The sequence below is a fragment of the Podarcis vaucheri genome (assembly GCF_965113315.1).
Source record: "Podarcis vaucheri genome assembly, chromosome: 14".
Classification (NCBI taxonomy): Eukaryota; Metazoa; Chordata; class Lepidosauria; order Squamata; family Lacertidae; genus Podarcis; species Podarcis vaucheri.
This window is the reverse complement of record NC_138752.1, coordinates 4,444,559-4,471,460: the sequence shown is the minus strand read 5'-3', so window position 1 is coordinate 4,471,460 and position 26,902 is coordinate 4,444,559. Positions and strand designations below refer to the sequence as shown.

Sequence of the window (26,902 nt, the reverse complement as noted above, 5' to 3'; positions counted from 1 at the left end):
AAGAAACGATTTTACTACTAATGGTGCTTTGAGGAAGGGTTGGTTCTGCTAGTGGGACCTGCTTGGGAAATGCTGGACGTTCAAGTATTTCTGCCTACATCCACATATCAAATTAGCTTTGCACTTCATTTTTGTAACTTTCAGCCTCTCATTTCTGCAATTTTTAGACCAATGCCCCCCAGAACACTTAAGATACTTTTCTTTTATCCACTACACTCCAAACTGGAAAGGTTTCCCCTTAATTTGGCAGGTTTTGTCGCCACATAATGGCCTACCATGCTTGCAGATGCCGTACAATGCTGAATAAAAAGTTATAGAATGTTCCTTAAAAAAATAAAAAATAAAACCTTAAATATGCTTAGCACAAAAACACCTGGACTTGTTTGCCTGTAATTTGGCAAGCTTTATAAACTCTGGAGGGGCTACTATGCCTGAAATGCCAACCACTTCTATTTAAAGGGAAAAGTTATTTGCCATTTTTTTATTCTCCATAATAGTGAAGGTGGTGAAGTGGAACAGAGCTTTGTTTTTTCCAAGGCAGATTTGCTTTGGAAAGGACAAAGTTTCCTTCCTCACTGCCACTCTCCAGGGAGCCTCTGAAGCCCTTCAAACCAAAGTGGGTTGCTTTCGAAAGAGCCAAATTCGAATCCAACCCAAATCTTATAATTGATTCACAACCCTAATGATTATGCACATAGCCAAGAGCGACTATTTAAGAATGGTGTGTGAACACTAGGACAACTATAGGATTCGCTGTGCTAAAGAACAAATGCTTAGTATGGAATGTATAGCTAGTTGCTTAGGAGAAGCACCAGAAAACATGACTTTATGGACTGATTCACACATGCATATATATCACTTGACAACTCTCTACTTGACAATACATCACTTTTTCATTGTCACCATGACTTGATTTTACTGTATTGTAGGAAACCCCACTGTACACAAGCGTATGCTCTGGTATGGTAGAGTCCCATTCATTTTGTACACATGGAACACATGGGACTGAAATAAAGAGAAAGGAAATATGCCTACCAGTGTGCAGAATTGCAGGTGTATTACTTTTCGGTGTTGTTAAAAGTTGCACAATTTTATGTAGTCGTGCATTGAGAAGAAATAATTGTAGAAAGTAGTTTGTGGAAGGTAGTTTCAAAAACATTTTGAATACTAGATTTAATCATATTGTATGTTTTTATTTGTAAGATTTCAACACGAGTAATTTTCATTTTAGACCGATCATGGCTTCAGGAGAAAGTAAAAATAGAAAAGCTCCAACAGAAGATTCAGTTAGCACTTCAACATGTATTACAGAAGAACCACCGAGAAGATGGAATCTTAACAAAGGTAAGAGCTACAGAGTCTGACAATGGCCTGGTTTGCACGACAGAGTAAGTGTCCTCCCTGGTCTTTTTTTACTGCCACTTAAGAGTGTCATCTGAATTGGGACTCGTGATTAAGCTCTGTCTTCACTGACCGTAAGCTGTAACCAAGGAGAAGCCAGCCAGCTGCAAGTTCCTCATCAGGACCCCATGCATTTACAGTTCCAGTAAGTAAGGCTTTGGCTTACTGTGTTGTGTGCAACACGCCTTTTTCTGGTGAATATTAATTAGACCCTGCTGATGGTGCCTCCACCCTGTGAAACTCAAAGAGGTGGTGGCATGTGAGAGCAGGGCTTTCTCTGTGGTGTGACATGGAAAACATTCCCCTCCAATGTGTGCTTGGTCCCACCATTATGTCCTTTCCAGGAGCAGATCAAGACACAACTCCCCCCCCCCGGCCTTTGGTGTTGAGGATGAACACCAAATGATCTTCCCTTCTCTGCAGTGCTTTGTTACTTGGGTGGTTGTTTTAAATTATAACTTTAGAAGATTGTTTTATTTGGAATAAATTGTTATTTTGACCTCTGTTGTAATCTGCCCTGAGATACTGTGAAGGGCTGATTATAAATGGAAATACATACATACATACATACATACATACATACATAAAAACATACATAAAAGGTAAAGGTAAAGGGACCCCTGACCATTAGATCCAGTCGTAGCCAACTCTAGGGTTGTGGCGCTCATCTCGCTTTATTGGCCGAGGGAGCCGGTGTACAGCTTCCGGGTCATGTGGCCAGCATGACTAAGCCGCTTCTGGCAAACCAGAGCAGCGCACGGCTTCCCGCCAGAGCGGTACCTATTTATCTACTTGCACTTCGAAGTGCTTTTGAAATGCTAGGTTGGCAGGAGCAGGGACCGAGCAACAGGAGCTCACCCCGTCGCAGGGATTCAAACCACCAACCTTCTGATTGGCAAGTCCTAGGCTCTGTGGTTTAACCTACAGCGCCACCCGCGTCCCATACATACATACATACATACATACATACATACAATGTAATTAGCAGTTTAGTTTATGATGTGTTTTGTGAGGTCTGCTTAAAATTTGTACCATTTTCCAAGACTGACATAACAGGCTGAGCAAGTGAAATTGATTTTGTTTTTGAAGAGTGGAAAATTAGCCGCATACCTTCACAAAAATAGATTATGTTTACCTCTGCTTGATGTATTCATTCCACATAAACTACTGAATCAGCGCTCAAGGATTAATTTAAGCTAGGGCTACCTGATTTCATTTTAGGAACCAGTTTGCAATGCAGCAGCTTTGCTGTGGAACAAAGGAACAGGAGTAAGGTACTTTTGAGCATGTGCATTCCTTTTCCTACTAAATACTACAGCCTGCCAGCCACCAACCCTCACACCTGCACACATGTGGGATTAGGGCAAAGGGCTTTCAGATTTGAGTGTATGCCATTCAAGCAGGTTCTAAACTCCAACAGCTCACCTTTTAGAAATTAAGTACTAGTTAGGCTGCAAGTATGATGCTTTGATTGTGGAAATGTTATGGAAGATTTTGCTGATACATGTTTAAATTATACAAATTATATTAAGTCATACAAAAAATACAGGCTTAAGGTACGTATTATTTGTTACTGATGTTAATGGAACAATTTAAAATGGATACAGTGGTGCCTCGCAAGACGAAATTAATTCGTTCCGCAAGTTTTTTCTTCTTGCGAGTTTTTCGTCTTGCGAAGCACGGTTTCCCATAGGAATGCATTGAAAATCAATTAATGCGTTCCTATGGAGACCGCCTTCAGACCAGGTCCAGGGACAGTCTGTCCCCAGACCTCTTCTGAAGGCTGGCGGGGGGAGAAGGACTTTTCTCCCCACCGCCAGCCTTCAGAACAGCCTTCTGAAGGCTGGCGGTGGGAAGAAAAGCCCTTCTCCCGCCGCCAGCCTTCAGAAGAGTTCCCGGAGGGCTGCCTAGGCTGCGGATAGCAGCCTGCTGCCCGGTGCGAGGCAGACATCTGCAGCTTGGGGTGCTCTGCAGGACTTCCCCGCAGGGCTCTCCAAGCTGCGGATAGCAGCCTGCTGCCCCGCACGAGGGGCGCTCTTAAGCAGAGCGCCCCTCGCGCGGGGCAGACATTCGCAGCTTGGGGAGCCCTGCAGGACTTCCCCGCAGGGCTCTGCAAGCTGCGGATAGGGGCAGCAGGCTGCTATCTGCAGCTTGGAGAGCCCTGCGGGGAAGTCCTGCAGGGCTCCCCAAGCTGCGAATGTCTGCCCCACGCGAAGGGCGCTCTGCTTAACAGCGCCCCTTGTGCGGGGCAGCAGGCTGCTATCCGCAGCCTAGGCAGCCCTCTGCGCGCTTTCCCCTCTGTTCCCGGACCTGTCCTGAAGGCTTGCGGTGGGAGGAGGGCTTGCCTCCCCACCGCCAACATTCAGAATGCTGTTCTGAATGTTGGCGGTGGGGAGGAAAAACCCTCCTCCCACGCAAGTCCCGGGAACAGAGGCGAAGCGCTGCGCCCCTTCTCCTCTGTTCCCGGACCTCCCACCACAAGCCTTCAGGACAGGTCTGGGAACAGAGGAGAAGGTGCGCTGCACTTCCCCGCTGTCCCAGGAGATTTCCCTATGGGCTTTCGTCTTGCGAAGCAAGCCCATAGGGAAATTCGTCTTGCGAAGCCTCTAAAAATCGGAAAACCCTTTCGTCTTGTGGGTTTTTCGTTTAGCGAGGCATTCGTCTTGCGGGGTACCACTGTAATTGTTGCTACTTTGGTTTTACAGGCTTCACAAGTCACCCTTAACAAATAGCCATATGGAACACTTTGAAAGGCAGAATTTAGTTGCAACAAAGTCTCTCCTTATTTTCCCTGTGGCTTTTCTAAGTTATGGAAGAGAAGGAGTTGTTATGGTTAATGATGATGATGATGATGGATGGATGCTGTTAGACAGGCATTCTCTAGCCCCATTCTTACAAGGAAACTAGGATTTGTTACCTTGAAGAACAAAATTAAAAGACCCCAAAGCATTTTCATACCTGTACATCTAATTCATTTTGCTTTTCTCTCCCTGCAGCTAATATGCAAAGTGTCTACTTTAAGAGCACTGTGCGGGCGACATACAGAAAAGCTTATGGCGTTTAGAGCAATATACCCGGACATTGTGCGACTTCATTTTCCTCCATTGTACAAGGAGTTGTTCACTTCAGAATTTGAGCCAGCAATGCAAATGGATGGGTAAACGTATCACCTAAGCACTTCTAGAATGTCTGAAGTACAAACTTTAAAAGAGAAAAGGAAAAAAAGATAATAGAAACCAAGACACTTTATATGGTCCTGCATAGACCTAGGGAGCCAACACACTGCACATCTTCTGGCGAATGGGGTCAGGCAGAAAAAATGGGGGAAATGACATAAAAGTTGAACTTGTTTTTCTCACACAAATGATTTCCATGATCCCTACCGATATGGACCCTTTTTTTGTCTTGACTTCTGTCTTTGACTTCTGTTTATGCAGAATGAGGGTACTAAAAAATCAGGAGGTTTCCTTTTCCTTGAAACTCACTGCCCACAGACTTTCACAGAACGACGTTTTGTTAGTAAGAACAGAATCTCCAGCTAGAAACCAGCGACTGGTGTGCATTGCAGAGGCTTCAGCATCAGTTTGCACAACTTGCTCATTGTTTCATGAAGGACGATTTCTTTTCACCCTACCGTTGATTGCCAGTAGGCGGAATGGCATGAAAAGGGTCCATAGCAATAGTGACAATAGCATTATAATCTATTACAGGGTAAATGGGCACGAAGTCTATATATAGCAAAAGAGATATTGTTTATAATATTGTTTTAATTAATATAAAATGTAGTTACTGGTATAGCTTTTATTGTTGAATTGATAAGGCACTTTCATTTTGCACCTTTTTCTTTTAAATTATATGCTAGCGTGTTCATTGTTGTGCTGCATGTGCACCAGAAGTTCAAGTTTAACTGTGGGAGGTTTGGAAGGTATAGGGACACTGCAAGGTGTTTATGCTGCTGTTTTCCACATTTACTTTTAAAGAGAGGCCGGTCATATCATGAAATACCTTCAGTGATTTTGTGTAATGGGATGAGGGGGGGAGGGGGGAAGACAAGTTTCTAAACTGCGAGTTTTAGCTTGTGTTTTTAAAAGACAATTTAATATATAAACAAAACAATCCCTGTTCTTAAAGAGATTGCTGACATAGGGATAGAGAAAATCTATATTTAATCACTTTAAAGGTGCTACTGAAAAATTAGCTCATTTTAAAGTCAGCCAATTCCTTAGGTGACTAAATATGGATTCAGAAAACCAAATTTAGATACATATCTTTTGGAAATATTGGTCCTAATACTTTTGTTTACATTTAGAGTGTGTGTGAGTGAGTGAGTGAGTGTGTGTGTCCAGCAAGTGCATGTGCCCCATTAGTCATCTGTTGAGACAGATAGGGTACAATCCATCACGAAGTTCTTTTGTGTAGTCCTGACTGAAATGAATGGGAGATTTCCAAATTGTAATAGTGTTTCCTGGTGAATTGTCTCCCTTGACTTAAATCCAGCGTACAGTTAAGAGTGCCCAAATCTCTTTAATATTTAAGACTGAATAACTGTTTGCTGGATTGTGGCACTGTTGTTTATTTTATTTAGTAAAAGTGGGTTTACATGTGGCTACTTACTCCATAAATAAACAGTGTAATTTAAGCGGGTCCCCACAGCTAGAGAAAAAGGCCTAAAGCTTGATTTCAACTGAGTGCTGCACTTTTTAGCCACAGAGGTATGCTCAATAAGCTGTCCAGGATGGCCAGTTATGTGAATAGTGGATTATGAAATGAAATGAAGTATCTGACTCTAAAGAAATTAATTTAGGAATAGCCCTTTCAATCTTCTCTTATTTTCCCACCTTCCAAGGAATAAAACAGGCCCACACACATTAAACTGGCAATACCATTGCCACCGATAAGGCACACCATATTGATTGGGCCCAGTTTAACTACAAACAGCAAAAACCCTCATTTCACTGGCGTAGTTAAAATGGATGCCAACCACGTGGCTGCTATGTTACACAGATGTTACACAGATGGCTTTCCACACAGAAAAATCTCAGCACAGTTTGCTTTCCTGGTAGCAAATGGATCATAAACCATGACTTTGAATTAGGCCACATCCTACCACAATGCATACATGTGATACTGAATTTTCTAAGTGTTGTTTCAAATGTGGTTTCCAGTATAAGTGAATCACACACTTTTTGAGAAATCTTGTTTTGTTACTGAAGAGAAAACAAAAAGGACATAGATAGGGCTAGGGAGTGCTTCTCTCCACCCGATTTCTCTGGAGCATACTGGGGCTTCATTCAAAATGTAGCAGTTACGTACAAACCTAAACATTTTAGAACCTGAGTTCTAATTTGAGTCATTATTTTAGGAATTATTTACATACCATCTGGAGTATTTTATTCAACCTTAAAAAGTCTTAGGTCATTGTGTTTTTGTGACAAATCCTAAATCCTACTCAGCTAGAGGTGGCAACTGTGCTATTTTTTATCTGTTGACAAGTCAAGAACTCAGTTATTCCAAAGTACACTTCTAACCCTGATTCCACCAACACCCTTGATTGAGAAAATGTATCAAAGAGTAAAAGATTCTTCTCAGGATAACTTGTAAAGCAAGGGAGTTCTTCAAACTACACCTAACTTATTCAAATAACTCTTTGTAAAATAAATTTTATATAGCAATTTTTAGCATCCTGATGATTTAAATTTAAAGCATACAGACTGATGTAATCTTCTTGTCTCAGTGCCTGAAAGTTTTCATCAAAAGACATTCAGCTGTCTAGACATGGATTTTTCAGGCTCCTAAAGAAAATCTAAAAAAAATTTGCCGTTTATTGGATATTATGATTATTTAAGTATTTTTTTTTATTTCAAAATGACCTCTTGCAAGGTATGAAAAAATTTATTTACTTGTTGGCGTATACGTGCATTCTAGCATACAGTGTAGTAGTAATTCACATGTAAAAGGTAATACAAAATTCCTATTAAGCAAGGTGCATGAGGGGCTACGCAGTTGGACCTGTTTGTTTTGAGCCCCAAAGTCTTCATTCAATGTAGTATAAAGAGCTGAAAATTCTCATCTTTGAGGGTTCCTACATGCCCAGTGCAAACTGTAAGATTAAATTTTCTATAGGCATTAGAACTGTGAAGCCAGTTCAGTCAGACAGGAAACAAACTTACAGCTGCAGAATCTTTCATCTCTATCACTCCCAGGGCAGCTTGTTGGCATCTAGGGAAATCAAGGCCTAATTAGTTCTGAAAGGATCTAATGTGCAAACAAAAGTGAACATGCAAACATTTTAGGGCCATGTTGGGCTTGCAGACAGGAGCTACTCATGCAGACATGTTAGTAATATATACCAGCAGTTCTATGTAAAAGGTTACACACATGGCTGCCTTCATGTATGTACCTCCCATCTGTGAGCAGAGCAGCAGAACTCTATGCTCCTGAGCCACTTAGGTTGGGAATGTAGAAATGGGAAATTCAAATGCAGTCCTCTTGCCATTTACCCTTTCTAGTGACCACAGATACAGTGGTACCTTGGTTTAAGAACAGTCCGGTTTAAGAACGATTTGGTTTACAAACTCCGCAAAACCGGAATAGTGTCTTGGTTTGAGAACTTTACCTCGGTCTACGAACGGAATCCGAACGGTGTAAGGGCACCAGCGACGGGAGGCCTCATTAAGGAAAGCGCACCTTGGTTTAAGAACAGACTTCCGGAATGGATTAAGTTCGTAAACCGAGGTACCACTGTACTTTGTAAGAAGGCATCTATGATACAGTTTCATCAAACACAGGAAGAGCTATGGCTGGCTCAGATATGTTCTTGGCGCTCTGCACATATAGAAGCTCACCCATTCTTTCTATAAGCAACCCTCTAATGCATGCCAAGAGATAGCAAATAGATTCCCAGAAAAGCCTGAGAAACCCCTGATCACAATAAACTTTAATTGCATCCAGTGAATGGAATTTTGAAAGCATCCCAATATTCAGGTTTCCTCTACCCCAGTACAGGGGAGCTGTTTCTAAAGAATGAAAATCCTGCTAGCTACATGGACAGAATTTTGCCGTCCTCATAAGTTTTGTTTATTTTATCGGAGTAACTGGTAGTAAATGTTAATTCTGGTCTTTTTATAGATGCAGTCCAAGCTTAAATCCAGGCTGTTTAGCAAATGAGGGTTTTTTTAATGTGACCTCCCTCAAATGCTAATTTAGTTTTAAAGTTCAGCTAAATTAAAACTCCAGTATCTACCAGCCAGCGCCTGTTTAAGGCCTGCCATTTACTAGAGACAAAATGTATAAAGTTGATTCAAATGAAAAATGAACAGTATTCACTTCTGGCAGTAAAAGGGTTAGTTATATTTTGGTATTTCGTATTGACTCTCAGTCACGGCCTCTGTTATTGTTAGTAAATATTTTACATTTATCTGCTCACACAAAACATATTCAGATATTGAATTGGTCCTTACTTGTAGGCAATGCCATATCATTCCCAATCTTATCCCTAAAAGCAGACACCAGGTTCACTCCTGTCTTGAAAGCCAAGCACTTTAGGTCTACACATTAGACACACCGTAATCACTTATAGCTTTTTCCAAAATCCGTTAATTGGTGCATAAACTAGCCCATGTTTTCTTCATCTGTTAACAGCAAATTATGCTTTGAAAAAAGGTAAAATGGTGGGAACTGTTGCTGATGCCTTTTTAACATGCCGAAGAACTCAAGCTGTAGCTGAAAGTATGTAGATGCCAGCATCAGTGCAGGGGCAAAAGCTATCGGGGAAAAGAAGCTGAGAATAAGGACTAAAATCACAATATAAACCGTATATTCCATTAGAAAACTTGCAGGCTGTAGACTAAATTCAAATGTATAAAGTGTGGGAATCTTTTGGGACTGTACTATATAATTTGATGAAGCAATAAAATGGCTACAGGTATTAGAATCAATCACTCCAGAAAGCCGTTAAGTTAAAAATTGTATTGGATTTTCATGTTCTATCTCATTTTGCTGGACATCTGGTACAGTTGGAATATTTCAAGATAGAATTTATTTCTAAAATAAGATGTGTAGTCTTAGACCACGGTTATATACTTTTGCGTCTCTAGGATTTTCATACTGTTTTGAAATGACATGATGCGAGATACTGTTTTAAGTTTAGTTGTTCTTTTCTGGAGCTTTTAGACCATCACCATCATCATATGGCTATCAAGGTATGAATGTGTGTACCACTGTATGTGTGTGGTTGCTTCTGGCCATTAAGTGTCCATAGAATAAAGAAAATGTGTTGAAGATATTTAAGTCAAAAATAGAAGGTGGAAAAAATATTCTATATAAAGCCTTGTCTGGACCACTTAGAGAGACTTCTATTTTTTTAACCCTTCTATAAATATTTGATGGCACTTGAAATATTCCTGCAATAAAATGTGATTTGTGTAAAGATTAACAAACAAAAAGATTTTGTAATGTGAAACAATGAAAGAAAGCAATGTAATTTTTCAGAAAAAGAAAAAGAAAAAACAAACAAACCAACTTTGTATTATTTTTGTTGATGGAATTTGTCTACTTGTCTTTGGAAAAGATTTTATTTCATTGAATGTGCCATAGTAGAGATGTGGGTTGTGGTTTTTTGTTTTTAAGTTTTAGATGACAGGAAAGCTATTTGTGTTACCGACATTCCATAATGTGTGAGGACATAGCATAATAATTTTTTTCTTTATATATATATATATATATTAGTAAGCTTCAGTCATCGTTGCTTTTTTGCACATGTACTTCACTCCTCTATAGTGCAATATGTACATAGAGCACTTGCGGGTTTAAACCTTGACCCCTCAGGGAAAAAATACATATTTGTTGTACATATATTTTTTTTTTTGCCTTCTTCTTCTTCTTTGCTAAGGAATGTCGATTGAATCACTTGTTGTTGTCAAGGGGCAGCCAGATAATAATCCTAACGCCACTGCCAAAAAACATTGATCATGTAATCATTCATGCCCTGCCATTCACAATGAAAAATTCTGACAGTTCTTTGTGCAAATTGGGGAACAAAAGGGGTATATAAGCACCTTATGATTGACTTAACTGTGAATGACAATCCATCTTGTTATCAATAATAGATGCCCTACCGTTTAGAAGTTGGGGTTAAAAAGTCTGAAACAAATGTGCTCAGGGATCTTGTAGAACTCTTCAACAGGGTGGCCAGTACTTCTGGGACAAATGGCTTTTCAAAAGTTTCATACTATCCCTCCATTGCACAACTGAACTGGGCAGAGACATTTTTTATCCAAGTGAATTTCAGTTGTTTGGGTTTCCAGACCCTATACTGCTCAACTCTTTTAAGGATTGGCACAAGATAATAATAATTCCAGTGCTCTGAGTATTTTCTTTAATGTATTAGAGAAGTGAGCTTGTTTTGGCCCATAAAACAAAATACTTTAATTTTATTTCAGATAGCCACTGTTCATAATGTTTTAATCATAGACTCTTCAATACTTCTATATGTCATCTTGGGACCAACTACATGTTATGCTTACTGTGAAAAACCTTTGATTTTTGTTAATTAAATTACAGGCACGATGAAGTGCATAAATTCAAACATAAATGTACCACATGGTGACAGGAGGCTTATGGGAACTGCTCCTCCTGCATGGCAAGGGGCTGGTGCCAAAGGGATTCTCCACCCATTGAAACTCATAGCCATATGGGAAGGGCAGTTTCTATTCTGATCAAAGCTGGGGAAGAGAAGAAGTGAACCTCCTTTCACTGTGTGTTATGATAGGAATCCTGCATTCCTCTGCATCTGTAATTTAAGTAAAAAAAACATTGCTGCATATTACACAATAAGCATAGCATGTATCTTGGCCTGTATCTTAGCCCTTGTGGTTCTGGCCAACACAGAGGCTTCTGGGGCAGAATTTTAGACAACGCTGAAGAAGCTGGCAATACACTAGTTTATTTTCCAAAGCAAATGTGCTGTATATTTTCTAAATTTCTATAATGAAACAACATTGGGTGCCAATACACTTTTAGACACAATGAAGCTAAATTTGTATTTTTATGTAAAATTCATTGTCAGTATTTTGCAATACAGAATTAATCCTCGGTGTTAAACTCCTGTTTAATTTAAGTTTATGTTATCCTTAAAACTATTGTTATAAGCTGCTGTTTTAATGAGAGCCATGCAATTCAAAATAAACTGAATAATATTCTGCCCAGAACAGGTTATTAAACTCCCCCGCTGTTGGTGAATGTGCTTTACTTTAACAAAATAAAACCAAAATTGCAAGGGAGGGTAAGCTGTATGATAACAATCCCCATATAATTCAGTAATTAATATAAATATGTAGAAGGTAGTGCTGCCACTGTGCCAAACCACAGAGCAGAGTATTTAAAATGTTCTAAAAGGCCCTAATAGGAGTGTGGAAGGAAGGCTGCAGTTCTAAACCCAGGTCTTTGCTTTTGGAGGGATATAGGATCTACTGGTCTCCACTGGTCACTACTGCCAACATCAGCCAATGGAGGGCTCCAAAATGGAACATTTAGTGGAAGGAGCAGAGCTGGGCTGGCCAAAGTTTTGTTCAATCCTAAGCTGGTCCAATGAAGAGCCCAATTAAGGCCACTGCTGTGCCCGTCTGGTCCTGCTGCAGCAGAAAAGGTAGCCATTACTAAGTCCCGCCCACATTCTGTTCCGGCTGGCATGAGCTCTGCCACTCCATTTTCCATGTTAATTAAAAGCAGAAGAAGCAGTAAAGGAAACAGAAGTTAAATAAGAATTTAAGACTCACTCTGTTTAACAGTCAGGCCAAAGAGAAATTGATTTCATCATCTCAGCTAAGTGGAAGAATGCCCTTCTCCAACTGCAACACCCCCACTTTGTTTAATTTATGTATCATGTGTTCTACTCATGCTTTCTTTCCTAATTGCCACAACATTGCAATCCATTTTTATTTTTATACAGAAGTAACCACGTTAAGTATATATAAAGCATCCATTGCATGTTCTGTTGTGCTTACATCCTGGTTCTCTTCTAAGACTAAAAAGTGGTTGTTTGTTGAAAGTGTTTTTTTTCCCTTTCTGATCTATTAGCAGGTTAATCCTTCAAAATGAGACAGCTTTGTAAGAGGTACTCAGATATTTTCAAAGGAGTGAGCCTGTTTGTTAAGTGTAAAGGATGATCAGAAAATTACAGGGTGAAATACGTACATCTAGAAGAGATTATAATCCTATAAAGCTGAACTAATTAGAAAGCATATCTAATTTTTATTTTTATATTTGTTCCTAAGTGTCTGTTCTGTGTGTGCAATTTATGTAGCTTGGGAAATATTAATGGACCAGTGCCAATACAAAATTGTATGCTTTTTCTGGTTATGTGATTATCCAGATTTTGAGTGTCCAGTAAGGGATGCATGATTGCCATGTGATCATTCTGGGCAAAGCTGAGTGCAAAGTATTCTTGATGCAGTTTTAAGGCAATAATTTTGGAAAGATTTCAATTCAACCATGAGCTCTAATAAAAGATCCCCAAATATATGTAAATATGGATAAGTATTGACATCATAATTGTTTTCTGCCACCTTTTTCCTTGGAGATAAAACTACAGAGTTAACGCCAAAGCTGGCTCCTTGTAAGTGGCTGTCCAAGGCAACCATTTGTGGATGGTTTTCAATTCCCAGATGATTGCCTTAGACACATCTATAAACTTGAAGAATTGATGTAAAATATTTGGATGATCTGTTAATTTGTTTGACTAATCATTTACTTGGAGGTCTTCACACAATCATTTTTATCAGGTCAAACAAAATTAATAATCAAACTCTATCTGTCCATTTACAGGGCCAGGCTATTTAGAAGTCAGATGTCTTATGACTTTAAAGTATTTTTAAAAATAATCCAAATACAATGTGAATAAATTTAAATTTTGTGGCATTTACATTTCTTCAATTTAATATTTCTGGTAAAGTGGTGATTAGGAATCAAACCAAAGCCTTATACAATCAACCAATTAATTACTAATGGATTAATGATATTACAAATAAAGATTTGAGAACATATTTTCACATGCCAATTCTGGTTCAAATGTATTGTGATAATTCACTACTATACTGCGAATTCTTAAAGGAATGTGCAGGTGTCACATTTAAAATTTGTCATGTTGAAACTAGTTTGTTTGTCTACTTTTCTAACTATTTGGATATACAGAGATCTAGGAATAAAGGAAGATGTTGTTTTACATTGCTTTATGTATATAAATGTGTCAATTAGATTTTCACATTTATTGGTAGCAGGACATAATAGTTCCTCTTCAGAGCAATAAATAAACTTAATCCAAATATAAAATTTTAGCTCCTGTGCATTGAAGCATTGTGAATCTGAAAGCCAAGAATCATTATTTGTCATTCAATTTTTATTTTTTACTGCTGTGGCATTCACCTTATCTTTACTGTTCATCCCGTTGCCACTTAAGAATACTTCTTTTAAAAGGGGAAAAAGAATTGAGCACATAGAATGCTTTATGCTACATCCTTATTTTGTGCATGTGTTTACTTTGCACACTTGAACTTTCCCATACTCCTTAGAAAGTTTTACTGAAGATGCATAAATGTACAGGACCCTGCAATCTGTTTGCTATTCTCGTACTGAAATGCAGAAAATTCATAAGCAATATAGTGAATTTTATTTCACAAACCACAGAGGTACTGTATATATATTTTCCTAACTCAAAAATTTTCTATTTTGACTCAACAAATTTGTAAAAAAAAAGGCCCCCGTGGTAACTCTTTTGACTATTAGGACATTAACTGGCTGCTTCTTTATATGTAACTGTATTGTCTGCCTGCTCCTTTTTCGGAGATGTGTTTTTGTATGGATGTTTGAGCCAAATGGGAGGCTTCAAGCTATGATGTATTTTCCCAGTTTAAATATATTTAACATATGACAAACCCCAGACAAGGCTTTTAATAATGTAAGAAGAACTGCAGTGTTAGGTGGTTTATTTGCAAAGTTTTCTCAGTGCTATCCATTTTATGGCACCTTTAACAATATACTTGTTTCCAAAGTACAAAATAAAGGTTAAAAAAAAACTTCTAGCCATAACTGAATGTTGAGCAATAAAAACAATGACTTTTTGTGCATAGATTTAAAAGAAATACAAATTTTAGACATCTGCATGTAAATGCAAATATCTTGTTTACTGCTTTCTTAAACTTGATCAACCAACTCCTTGTTTTACTACTAATTTAAGGACTTGTAATGGCCTGTACACATTTTCTCTTGCTCTAATTCTTATGTCATCTTTGTCTCAGCTTCTGAGTCATACTCTTCAATGTTGTTCTGCTCACCTTTTGTATGGTTATAACTATTTTGCTTTCATTCTCTATAGATAAAATATACTACTTTAAAAGCCTATGCGGTGCAAATATTTATCTGTTTATCAAATACCACATTACGCTGTATAATATCTGTTTTACTATATACTCTATTTTAGAAATAGCTGTTTAGAACTAGAGTGTGCTATTTTTGTGTTTTTCTGATGTGTGGTGCTAGATAAGTTAATTTTATGAACAAATCTCCCTTTCCCGTTTTACTCCTAGGCAATACCACATTTGGGTCTTGTACTATTTCACTGAATACCTATGTGTGCATGTGTATATACCTTATATACATTTACACACATGCCCAATCAAGTACCTGTATCAGAGTACCTAGACTGGGGACATGTTCTCTCTGAATATATAGTATCATTCTATAAAGTTCTCTCTAGCATATTTAATCAGGAAAAAAATAACTCCTCAGTAATGATATTTGATATCCTACACTGATTCTTCTTTCTCTCATCTACTTTGCAACCGCAACACACTTTGGTTATCCTATGGCACTGTAGTTCTGAAACCAAGTATGTCAAGGAGAACCCAGTGGTTTCAGTTTTGTGTATCAAACTACTTTTCTCTTTAATGTGTAAAGTACTAAAAAGTAGTCCTTTCTCCCCCACAGAACATTCTAAATTCTTCAGTGGTGCAATTCAGCATCCCTGCAATTATTTGGGGAGGGCTACCATATGGGTACAGTTATATTCTATTGGGAGGGGGAGAAGTGGAGCCCCCAGGAGAATTCATGTGAAAAGTTGGTTCTGGCTTGATTCAAGGACTTGGGAGAGAAAAGTACAAATTAGAGTAACACTAGGTGCAATCCACAACAATGAACCCTTATGTTTGGGTTCAGACACTTGATGGGCCCAATAATATTACACCTGGGACTGCCAGAAGGTATTGATTGTATGAACTGGTGCATATAAATGGGTCATATATGTTGCCACAGCTGTGTATTACAACAGCTGTGTATATATGCCCCTATATCAATGATGGATTTAATAAAATTACTGACTCCATGTTAGCCCACTGGTGACCCCCTACACTCCCACAAGCAGTTGTGCAGGGATTGACAACTGCCTGAACAAAAATCATTATTACCCAGGAGTATACAAAAAACTCTAGTTACTACTGTGTTATCAGTAGTTATTATCAAAGACGGTAAAATAAAACTTGTCATTTCACTGAAAAAAGTAAAATAAACTTGTCATTTCAATAAGGTTAGAATGTCTTTATTTCCAATTCTGTGTTGCCCTTGATTGTGCCAGTACAACAGTTAGCATGGCTACACTGTGTTATGTTCTCTTGGCTGCCCCAGCTTTTGTGGATTATTTTAACCTCACAACACTACAAGCATGGGCCAATGGATTGCCAATGGAAATGTGGCCTATGATGCCGCAGGCTGGTTCTGCAATCCTGGGCTTCCACTGCACACTTGGATGCCAACACATCTAAGGGCTGGCCCATCCTTGCCTATAATTTTATCAGTATATGCAATAAAGAATTTCCACAATGTGCAGTAATACCATTAATACAACAAAACAGACACACGGCCAAAAGAGGTTTGGTCTCAGTTTTTAAAGCTTGAGAAACTTAAGCAATGGTCATACTAATGGTGCAATCATATGCACATTTGCTTGGGAATGTGTATTTCTCTGTTGACTAGAAATTTGCTATAAATTAAGAAAATTATAGCCAAAGAGTAAACTGGAATATGCACGTGTGGTTCCCAATGGCACCACAAATTGCACAGCCTAATTCTGAGCAGAATTTGGCACCATAAAGTACTGCAACAGTAGAATAGTAACTTTAAAAAAAAGTGCTTAATAACCAGGCTATTTCAGCTAGAATTCAAGTCCTGTTATTCATTACCAGTATCATCTTTTGCAAAAACCTAATGGATATCAAATATCTAAAATGGGGAACAACTGACCTTTAAAGTATTTATTACAACTCTTTTCTGTACTATTACTGAAGCTGTAAGATCTTTAGTAAAAAAAAAATTGAGAAATCTAAGAAGCTGTTTGTTTACCGCACTTTTTAATAATAGAGGATAGTTAATATTAAAGCCACACGTCCTGGTTCCATGCACTGCTTCTGTATTTTGATTTAGCAAACAAACCATTATTCTGGAAATAAATACAAATGTATTTATCGGCACCCTGGCTATATTTTAATGAATAGAAATTTTAAATACCAACATTTTCAGGACAATTGATTTGATTTTTTTTAAAGAAAAGCTACAATCTTCTTTAAAAATGCAAGTCCATGATTATTTTCTAGTCCCTTATTGATACAATTCACCTCTTAAACAGAGAATCTCCTGATTTGTCTAATATGAGTGTCACATACTTTATACCAGTAATGTTTTCCCTAATTGTTTGGGCTTCATTGTTTTATAAATTATGCAAGTTTGTGTGAGTAATGTTTCTTGTGTAATTAAATGTCTGAAGAATAAAAATAAATGCTGATTATAAATATGTATTGGTTTGAGGATTAAGCACATAAACATCACCAACCTCACTGAGTAACACACTCAGTCTTCTGTAAATAACTACAAATTATCATGAATCTGTACTGTACATGCAAAAATGTGTTGTCTTATGTGTACAGTATGTACAAATTCATTTTCTAGCTATGATAAAAGCATAAGCCATTGAGAGGAATATTAAAAGTAATACTGTAATAAAACTTCACTAATTATATCTTCCCCGTTATCACCAACTTTTTCACTTCTATCAGATCTTCTTTAGAGCTCACTCTTACACTTGTCAGCTTAGACTCAAGTTTATTTTATTCTGATATTGAACGAAGTATTTTGACTCATTTTGTAAATACAAATGTAAAAATAAGAGATTTAATGTTGTCTTTTAAATACTCTTGATTTTCATTCTAATATGAATGTTGTTATATTGTACTTAGAACCTGTACCTTTAATATTACATTACCTTTATTAAGTGCATTGAACACATCAATTTTAGATGTGCTTTATGTACTGTTCTCCTGTAATAAAACTTCAGCTTCTAATGGAAAACTTGGTCACATTCATTTTTCACTTCAAGTGCATTAAGTGTTACTGGTCTGTGGTGAGTGGACCCTGCCCTCAGGGTTAGGATCTAAAAAACAAGAGCAGTAATCCCTAAATAGTGTGCAGGCCAGGGTGCCCCAAGAAAACTGCTTAGATTAGAAAACAGGCACCTACCAACAAGAGGCTACCTGCTTTGTCTTTGCTTCACTGATTTGGCCTTGCCTTCTTCCAGTCAGTCTGTCTACTGCTTTTGTTGTTGTTTAGTCGTGTCTGACTCTTCGTGACCCCCTGGACCAGAGCACGCCAGGCAGTCCTGTCTTCCACTGCCTCCCGCAGTTTGGTCAAACTCATGTTGGTAGCTTTGAGAACACTATCCAACCATCTCGTCCTCTGTTGTCCCCTTTTTAAAACTATATATTAACTATATATTAAAAAAACTACAGACAATTGCAAGAAAAACAGCATGGCACCAGCCCCTTTCATTGAAAGCTGTCAGTTCCGAAAAGCCTGCTGAAAAAAAAACCTGGACTGTACAGTCATACCTCGGGTAACAGACGCTTCAGGTTGCGCGTTTTCAGGTTGCGCACCACCCTGAACCCAGAAGTACCAGAATGCGTTACTTCCAGGTTTCGGTGCTCGTGCATGTGCAGAAGCACTAAATTGCACTTTGTGCATGTGCAGAAGCGCCAAATCGTGACCCGCGCATGTGCAAGCACGGCGCTGTGGGTTGCGAACACTACGGGTTGCGAACATGCCTCCTGCACAGATCACGTTCGCAACCTGAGCATCCACTGTACAAAGGACTCTATGATCTGAAAGTAGAGACAATGTATGTACTTTTGTAATCCAAGAAAATCTTTAATAAAAACCTTTTTTAAAAAAACGGTTTTCACCTGCTGGTGGAAGGACAAGGTGGGACACAGTTTAGCTTCTTTAGGGAGGGAGTTCCAAAGAAGGATACAATGGTCAGTAGTATCGAAAGCCGCTGAGAAGTCCAGCGGAACCAACAGGGACACACTCCTTGTCCAGTTCCCAGTGAAAGTCATCCACCTCCTTCACAGATCCCTAAGATGAGTAGGTCCATCTTTGAGCCCTATAAAAGAAATAACATACAATGATGTGATTTGATCCAGCTGTGCTGAACTTTCCTGAGGATTCTTTAGGGATCCTTCTACTCCCTTTCTCCTGCCATCCCCTCTTGTATTGCCTCTTACTAAAGGAACATTTCCATAAGGCTTAGTGACATTCACTTAATACAGTACCATTCCAAATCCTTTGTGTTCTGTACAAAATTAGTTATAGATCACCTGTATTAATAGAATATGAATTCAGATATAAAGGGAAACATATATTTATGCCATACTTTACTACAGTTGTACCTCGGGTTAAGTACTTAATTCGTTCCAGAGGTCCGTTCTTAACCTGAAACTGTTCTTAACCTGAAGCTCCACTTTAGCTAATGGGGCCTCGTGCCACTGGAGCACAATTTCTGTTCTCATCCTGAAGCAAAGTTCTTAACCCGAGGTACTATTTCTGGGTTAGCGGAGTCTGTAACCTGAAGCGTATGTAGCCCGAGGTACCACTGTACATACACTTCATTTTCAAAATATTAAGGATTGTAGTCAATGTTAGTCCCACTCAACATTAATTTCAATGGGTCTGCTCTGAGCCAGACTATATACCTTCCAACATTTATCCAATGAAAATAGGTATGTTGTATTCATTTTTTAAAAAAAAAATTCATTGGAGAAATGTTAGTTAGGGAATTATTATTATTATTATTATTACTACACCCCACACATTTGACTGGGTTGCCCCAGCCACTCCGGGCAGATTCAAACATATATAAAACATTAAACATTAAAAAAAAACTTCCCTATAGAGTGTTGCCTTCAGGTGGCTCAGGGGTTGGATAATTCCCTAACTGCCAACACTTCTACAATGAAAATAGGGATGTTCTAAGGAAAAGCAGGACATTCCAGGATCAAAACAGAAACTTGGATGGCTTCTGTAAATCCGGGACTATCCCTGAAAAATAGGGACACTTGGTGGGTCCGGCACTGACATTGACTAAACCCAATGAAAGTTCCTTGCTCTTTAGCTGAGTTTTGCTCTTCTGAAGAGACTACAACGGTACAGCCCACAAGTGTAGCAGTTTATCAATATTTATATTAAACATGAATAGTTAGCTATCAGATTAATAATATTTTTAAGGAGAACTTTGTAAACTGACAGATTAACCAACTTTTTGGACTTAGGTCATAGAACTGTAGAGTTGGAAGGGATCCCGAGGGTCATCTAGTCCAACCCCCTGCAAGGCAGGAATCTTTCGCCCCACATGGGGTTCAAGCCCACAACCCTGAGATTCAGAGTCTCCTGCTCTAACACTTGCACACAGCCTCTTCGTTCCCCTTTGTGTAAAGAAACAGAGCAGAAAGACAATTAATTATAGTTTCCTGTTATTACATCCAAATTTGGAAATCATGGTTAACTATTTCCAAACAGCCATGCTATTTCACCAAATGTATGGGTCGTGTAGTGTGATGTTCTTATGATTATATTAGCGCTTTGTTATTAGTGCCCCATGGTGCAGTATATAGAAATTTAAGAAATAAACGTAAATTTAAAAAGAGGAATAAATGAAACAAATGATATTTTTATAATCACTTCACATATTCAAACACCAAGCCCTAGTCTTTTCTTTTCTTTTTAATTTTCTACGACTTTGGATGTACTTTGCCAACTTTTTGCCACATACTGTAATTATATTAGTGGCCATTTTCAAATGCTTATTATTGCACAGTGTGTGCCCAGGATAAAGGGCAATCTATTGTCATTATTGCATAAAGATAAGCTAAAGTGTTTTTAAATTAATACAGTTTCCACAAATATTTAGTAAACGTTCTAAAACATTAAAATATCTTACATTAACATACAATATTTACTTTAGTTTTTCACCTGTTTCGCTAGCACTGGCGTTATTCCACAGCTTAGGTTTTTATTTTTAATATTGGACTTTCCAGCATAAAAGCTGGGGGAGGGCAGTAAAGCCTAACGGGAAAAGGTTGAAGATAAAGAAATACTAAGGAGCTCCTCCTGAAGCGTTTATTTCCCCTCCGCCTTTATATCAGGTATAAAAATGACGAAAAGGCGGGCCCTACTGAGAGAAACTCGCTTGCCCACACCCAAAATGGATCCTAAGCTCCTTCTACGTCTCGCACTTCGGTTGGCTGATTCGCTACCACGTGACTGCCTCGCGGGGAGATCGGCCGCGCTGGTTGGGTAATACCGAGAAGCAGGGGCGGTTCCTAGCGATGCTCACCGAGGCTCTGCTGTGGGAATGCGGTCGCCTCTTCCAGGCCTTGCTGCCCTCTCCAACTCCAGGCCGGGCGAAGCGGCCGCCGAAGGCGCGAGATGGCGGCGAGCGGGAACCTCCTCGCCTGGTGAGTGCGCGGCTTGGGTCTCACGCCCTCCTTTTCCCTCCTCGGTCAGGCGCCGCCGTCCGCATTCGGGGCACGAGGGTCCTTCAGGAGCCGAAGGGAAGAGGGCGGGGGACCCTCACTTCCTGCAGTCGTTTGCTACGGCGCTGTGAGACGCAGTCAGGGAAGAGCATCTCTGAGCGTGTGCAGAGTGCTTTTCTCCTCTCAGCGTTGAGGAAGCAGAGCCCGCTCCTCCAAGCGGGTGGGATATGTAGCCTGAAAGTCTCTCTGTCTGTGTTCCCTTTAAAACATTTTAGCAACAGCCTTCCTTTGCAGGTTTTCATGTTGCCTTCATGGAGGGCTTAACTCCCAGATAGGTTTGTAGGCAGCCATACCCTCACAGGTACTATCCTATCTGCGGTGAATCAGACATCTAGGTATGCGCCCTCAGGGTGTTCTTCTGTGCCCCATATTTAAGTAAATACATTAGTGTAGCTATTTGCAGAACGATGTGGGGGGGTGCTTTTCAGTGGTGGCCCCGCTTGGGCCACCTGCAGCAGGTATCGCCAACCTTTTCAGACCCAGCACTCGCTTGGGACCCAAACATGTTTCTGGGGACGCATTTCTTAATCTTTTACCATAGATTTGCACAGTGGTAGTGCTGCTGCTGCAGCCCACCATGGATCAGCCCCTGACTCACTGTGGGACGACCCACCAGTACTGTATGGATCTCCCCACTGAAGCTTTCCCGACGCTGACCGTTAACAGCTTCTGGGTGCCCATTTTTGGCCTCTTTCTGCCCCCAGGCATTTGGTTGCATTTTAAAAGTGTGGTGGTTACAGTGTTGGACTAGGACCCAGGAGACCAGGGTTCAAATCCCCCCTCAGCCATGAAGCTCTCTGGGTGGCCCTGGAGTCAGTCACTGCCTCTTAGCCTAACCTTCGTCACAGGATTACTGTGGGGATCAAACGAGGAGGGGGAGAACCACCTAGGCCACCCTGAGCTGCTTGTTGGAAAAGTGGGGTATAAACGTGAGAAATAGCAATAATAACAAAAAGAACTAGGAGGTGGAGAAAACTACAGTGGTGCCTTGCAAGACGAAAAGAATCCGTTCTGTGATTCTCTTTGTCTAGCGGTTTTTTCGTCTTGCGAAGCAAGCCCATTGACGGATTAGCGCTTTTAGCGGGTTATCTGCTGATCGGATCAGCTGATAAGCGGCTTAGCGGCTTAGAAAAAGGGGGGGAAGGGGAAAAAACCAGCAGGAACTCGCAAGACATTGTCGTCTTGCGAAGCAAGCCCATAGGAGATTCGTTTTGCGAAGCACCTCCAAAACGGAAAACTCTTTCATCTAGCGAGTTTTCCGTCTTGCGAGGCATTCGCCTTGCAGGGCACCACTGTACATTTAAATATAGCATGGTTATTACAGAGTCACAGTATAAGAACGTAAGAAGCACTTGCCTGGCGGCTGGGTGACCAAAGGCCCATCTAGGCTGCATTCGAGCCGTGCCTTTAAAGCACTATGGGACCTCTTTAAGCAGTCATGGCTTCCCCCAAGGAATTCTGGGAGCTGTAGTTTGTTAAGGGTTCTGAGAGTTGTTTGGAAGCCCCTATTTCCCTTATAGAGTTAAAATTCTCTGAGTTGTAATGGGACAGTAATAAGGTGTCTCTTAAAAGCTCTCATTCCCCTTAACAAGCTACAGCTCCCAGAATTCTTTGGGAGAAACTATGACCTTTGTGCTTTAAACATACAATGGTACCTCAGGTTACAGACTCCGCTAACCCAGAAATAGTACCTCAGGTTAAGAACTTTGCTTCAGGATGAGAACAGAAATAGTGCAGCAGCAGCAGGCCCCATTAGCTAAATTGGTTCTTCAGGTTAAGAACAGTTTCAGGTTAAGAACGGACCTCCAGGACGAATTAAGTACATAACCAGAGGTACCACTGTATAGTGAATGTCACCCTGGTCTAGCAATCTAGGATCACAATGGCCGGCCAGTTGCCTATTATGGGAAATTCTCGAGGAGGAGAGGTGAGAACGACGGCCCCCGCCTTCCCTGCTTGTGCTCCCCATGAACTTTTATACCTCCTCCAATAGTGGATGTAAAACAGAGCCATCATAGCTACTGTGGTGTTCTGTCTATTTCTGTGCATAGCCTCCCCATTTCCATGTAGTTATAATTACAGTGGACCCTCCGGATACAAACGTAATTTGTTCTGGGGGTCCGTACGTCTGCATCTAGAGTCTGCATCTAGAGGCGTTGCTTCTGCACACATGCACAGCACAATAGAGCACTCATGCGCACGGAACGCTTATGTTCATGCACGCACGGCGAAACCCAGAAGTATACACTTCTGGGTTGGCCGTGTTTGCAACCCAAAAGTTATGTTACCCAAAGGTAACGTAACCCGAGGGTCCACTGTATCTCAATTAGGAAATTATACGTGCTGTTCTCCCATAATAATGATCAAGATCACAAGGTGATACGTTAAATAATACCTCTCAATAATATAAAATATACTCAGCATATAGAATTGCTGCCTTCCAGTGCAGTTCTGTGTAAGCTCAAGTTACTCAGAAGTAAATTGCATTGTTAATGGGGGCTACTTCTAGATAAGTATGTGTAGGATTACTGTGACAGGCTGCAACCCAAAACAATGGAATGTCAAGACAATTTTTTTTTGGTGCACCAGAGGGGGAATTGTGGATTTTCTTCAATGATAAACTGTGGCTCCTTGCTGTATAATAAACCATGGTTTATCTTTCTGTTTGTACTGGTGCAGTATTTAACCCATTAGGAGTCTTTTTTAAAAAAAATTATTTACCATTTTAGTGCATATGTTAGAGGATAATTTATCAGATCCTTAAAATACAGAGGAAAGATTATTTTGCACTCTCCCATTTTTCTTCTGCAGATATTCTTTGCATAATTTGGAATAAATTATACAGAATTTTATTTGTATGCTGCCTTTCCATAGTTTTTAAAACCATGTTTAAGGTGGCTTACAACATGAAAAAACCATAATTACAAACAAATAACAAAAATAGTCATAAACAATAAAGCATTGCAAAGTACACAACTAAATTAAACAATTACCATAGAAATCATAATAAGATCTAAAATAAAGATGCAAAAAATATCAAAAACAGCAACAACCCTGCCCCCCACAAAACCCTCTAAGCCAGGGGTAGTCAACCTTTTTATACCTTCTGCCCACTAATGCATCTTTCTTGATGGTAAAATTTCCTTACCGCCCCCCAGTGCTCGATGGAAGGAGGATTCAGCTTGTGCCGTAGAACCCCCTACTGCCCACCTAGAACCCTGAAACGCCCACTAGTGGGTGGCAGGGACCAGGTTGACAACCCCTGCTCTAAGGAATACAGTGGTACCCCGCAAGACGAACGCCTCGCGAGACGAAAAACTCGCAAAACGAAAGGTTTTTTCGTTTTCGAGTTTCCTCGCAAGACGAATTTCCCTATGGGCTTGCTTCGCAAAACGAAGCTTGCCCCGGGGACAGCGGGTCTTCTCTTTTGAAGCAAGGGACTGCGGGGAGATCGCTTCTCCCCACCGCCCCTTGCTTCAAAAGAGGTCCGGGGGCAGCGGGAAGCGACGCGCTTCTTCCCCGCTTCCCCCGGACGTCTTTTGCAGCAAGGGGCTGCAGGGAGATGGCGGAGAGGTCCGCGAAGCCTGGGAGCGCTGATGTCAGCGCGCGCAGGCTTTGGCATGGCGGCAACCCTCCGCCAGCAGCGGCAGCGCTGCCGCTGCTGGCGGAGAGGTCCGCGAAGCCTGGGAGCGCTGATGTCAGCGCGCGCAGGCTTCGGCATGGCGGCAACCCTCCGCCAGCAGCGGCAGCGCTGCCGCTGCTGGCGGAGAGGTCCGCGAAGCCTGGGAGCAAGTGTTCAAGATGGTCTCTCAGTGATTCTCATTTGTTGTGACAGAAATATTTTTGAATGCATTTTAAACCATTTACAGTGGTGCCCCACAAGACGAATGCCTCGCAAGACGGAAAACTCGCTAGACGAAAGAGTTTTCCGTTTTGGAGGTGCTTCGCAAAACGAATCTCCTATGGGCTTGCTTTGCAAGACGAAAATGTCTTGCGAGTTCCTGCGGGTTTTTTTTCCTCCCCCCCCTTTTCTAAGCCGCTAAGCCGCTTATCAGCTGATCCGATAAGCCACTAAAAGCCGCTAATAGCGCTAATCCGTCAATGGGCTTGCTTCGCAAGACGAAAAAACCGCTAGACGAAGAGAATCACAGAACGGATTCTTTTCGTCTTTCGAGGCACCACTGTATATTGTGCAAGCTGTAAAACAAACCATTCCCAGTTTTAAATAAATAATGAACACAAATGGTTTTGTTATTAGTTGGCAAATCAGTAGAGTCAAGAGAGGAACTAAGATGAAAAAATTAGTGTTTGAAAAAGTATTCATTCATTCATTCATATAAGCAGGTACAGTTATTATGCAAGTTTTCCCTCTTCTGTTTCATGAGATACACTTAGAATTATGCCATTGCCTTTTATACCACTGGATTTCAGTTTCTAAGCAATTTCCATGGTTAGTCTGTTGCAGCAAATTTGCCACAATACTGTTAAAATTTGCAGAATATTTAGCCCACTTTCCATCACCGTTGTCCTCAATTAGAATACTTAATCCAAAGAAGTTAGGAATAGACACAATAACATCATGGGACCTGGTTATGACTTAATAGCTGATGGATAGTGATTTGCGCTTAAACTATGATTTCTCAGCATTTATAAACCATGTTTCTAGTACCCAAGCAGTGTGCAAGATAAAAGTTAACTGATCTCCATCTAGTCAATGTTAAGTTCATTTTATTGTTGTTATTAATTCATTGTTCTGCCTTTTCTTACATAAAACCAGGGATATTCCACCTAAAAATGGTCATGATGTGTATTTCTCGCGAGATATTTATGAAAAATACTCATTGACTCCAACTCTCTCTGAGCTACTGTTACTACCAAAAAGGTACTAGTATACCCTTTCTTTCTAACTTTGGTTTGGAAGGCAACAAGCATTCTAGGAAAGAACACATAGGCTTATTTTATATTATTTTTTATATTGTGCAATAATTTGAATAATAAAATTGTGTGTGTGTGTTTGAAAAAAACAGTTAAATTATACATCATCTAGCACGTCACATTGCACTTGCCACAACAGGCAGAAAAATATTTAAGTGATCTACCAAGACTCTCAGCCATTTTCAAGTGTCCAGGCGTGCAGAGGGGTGGTGAGTTTGGGAACCACTGCATTAGGACTTATTTTCAAATAAGCATATGTCATTGCAGCTTTACATTACATTCAGTGCATGTTAACTTAGAAGTTCATTCCACCGTGTCCTCATGTTATTAATTAGTTGCTTTTCAGGGAAAAGCCTGTACAAAGCAGCAGGGAGAGAGAGGATTTCCTTTGGAAAGGGAATGATAGCAAGAATCCCAAACCTGGGACCTAGCTTGTGAAGAGAAAATGGGACCAGTATCTCCCCCTTCGTCTTAGGAGTTAACTTGGGGAGGGGGAAGAGAGAGAGAGCGCTTTCCTTAACTGCATCTAAGGGAGGCTGTGGTTGTGGCTTCAACAGTTTAGGACAGAACTTGGGGAGGAGGAGTAAGTGAGGAGAATGTAGTTGCTAGAACATATAAACAGATAGTCACCCCCATGAATACAGGAATGTGGCTCTGTCTGT

General features: G+C 40.2%; 2 protein-coding genes across 10 annotated transcripts in view; both read left to right on the top strand.

The window, feature by feature from the left end:
* Positions 1-10,254, top strand: part of RORA (RAR related orphan receptor A) — a 375,892-nt gene extending 365,638 nt beyond the window's left edge. For all 7 annotated transcript variants that reach the window (XM_082198096.1, XM_082198091.1, XM_082198093.1 and 4 more), the window contains 2 exons: positions 1,232-1,344; positions 4,398-10,254. In XM_082198096.1, coding sequence (XP_082054222.1) covers positions 1,232-1,344; positions 4,398-4,562 — 278 coding nt within the window. In that variant the 3' untranslated portion in view covers positions 4,563-10,254. The remainder of the gene's footprint in view (positions 1-1,231; positions 1,345-4,397) is intronic.
* A 10,835-nt stretch (positions 10,255-21,089) lies between these two features.
* The window catches only part of ICE2 (interactor of little elongation complex ELL subunit 2), a 31,457-nt gene continuing 25,644 nt past the window's right edge, over positions 21,090-26,902 (top strand). For all 3 annotated transcript variants that reach the window (XR_014213384.1, XM_082198021.1, XM_082198020.1), the window contains exons 1-2: positions 21,090-21,227; positions 26,083-26,187. Coding sequence is in view for 2 of the 3 variants with exons in the window: in XM_082198021.1 (XP_082054147.1) it covers positions 21,199-21,227; positions 26,083-26,187 (134 nt within the window). In the remaining variant the exon portion in view is untranslated. The remainder of the gene's footprint in view (positions 21,228-26,082; positions 26,188-26,902) is intronic.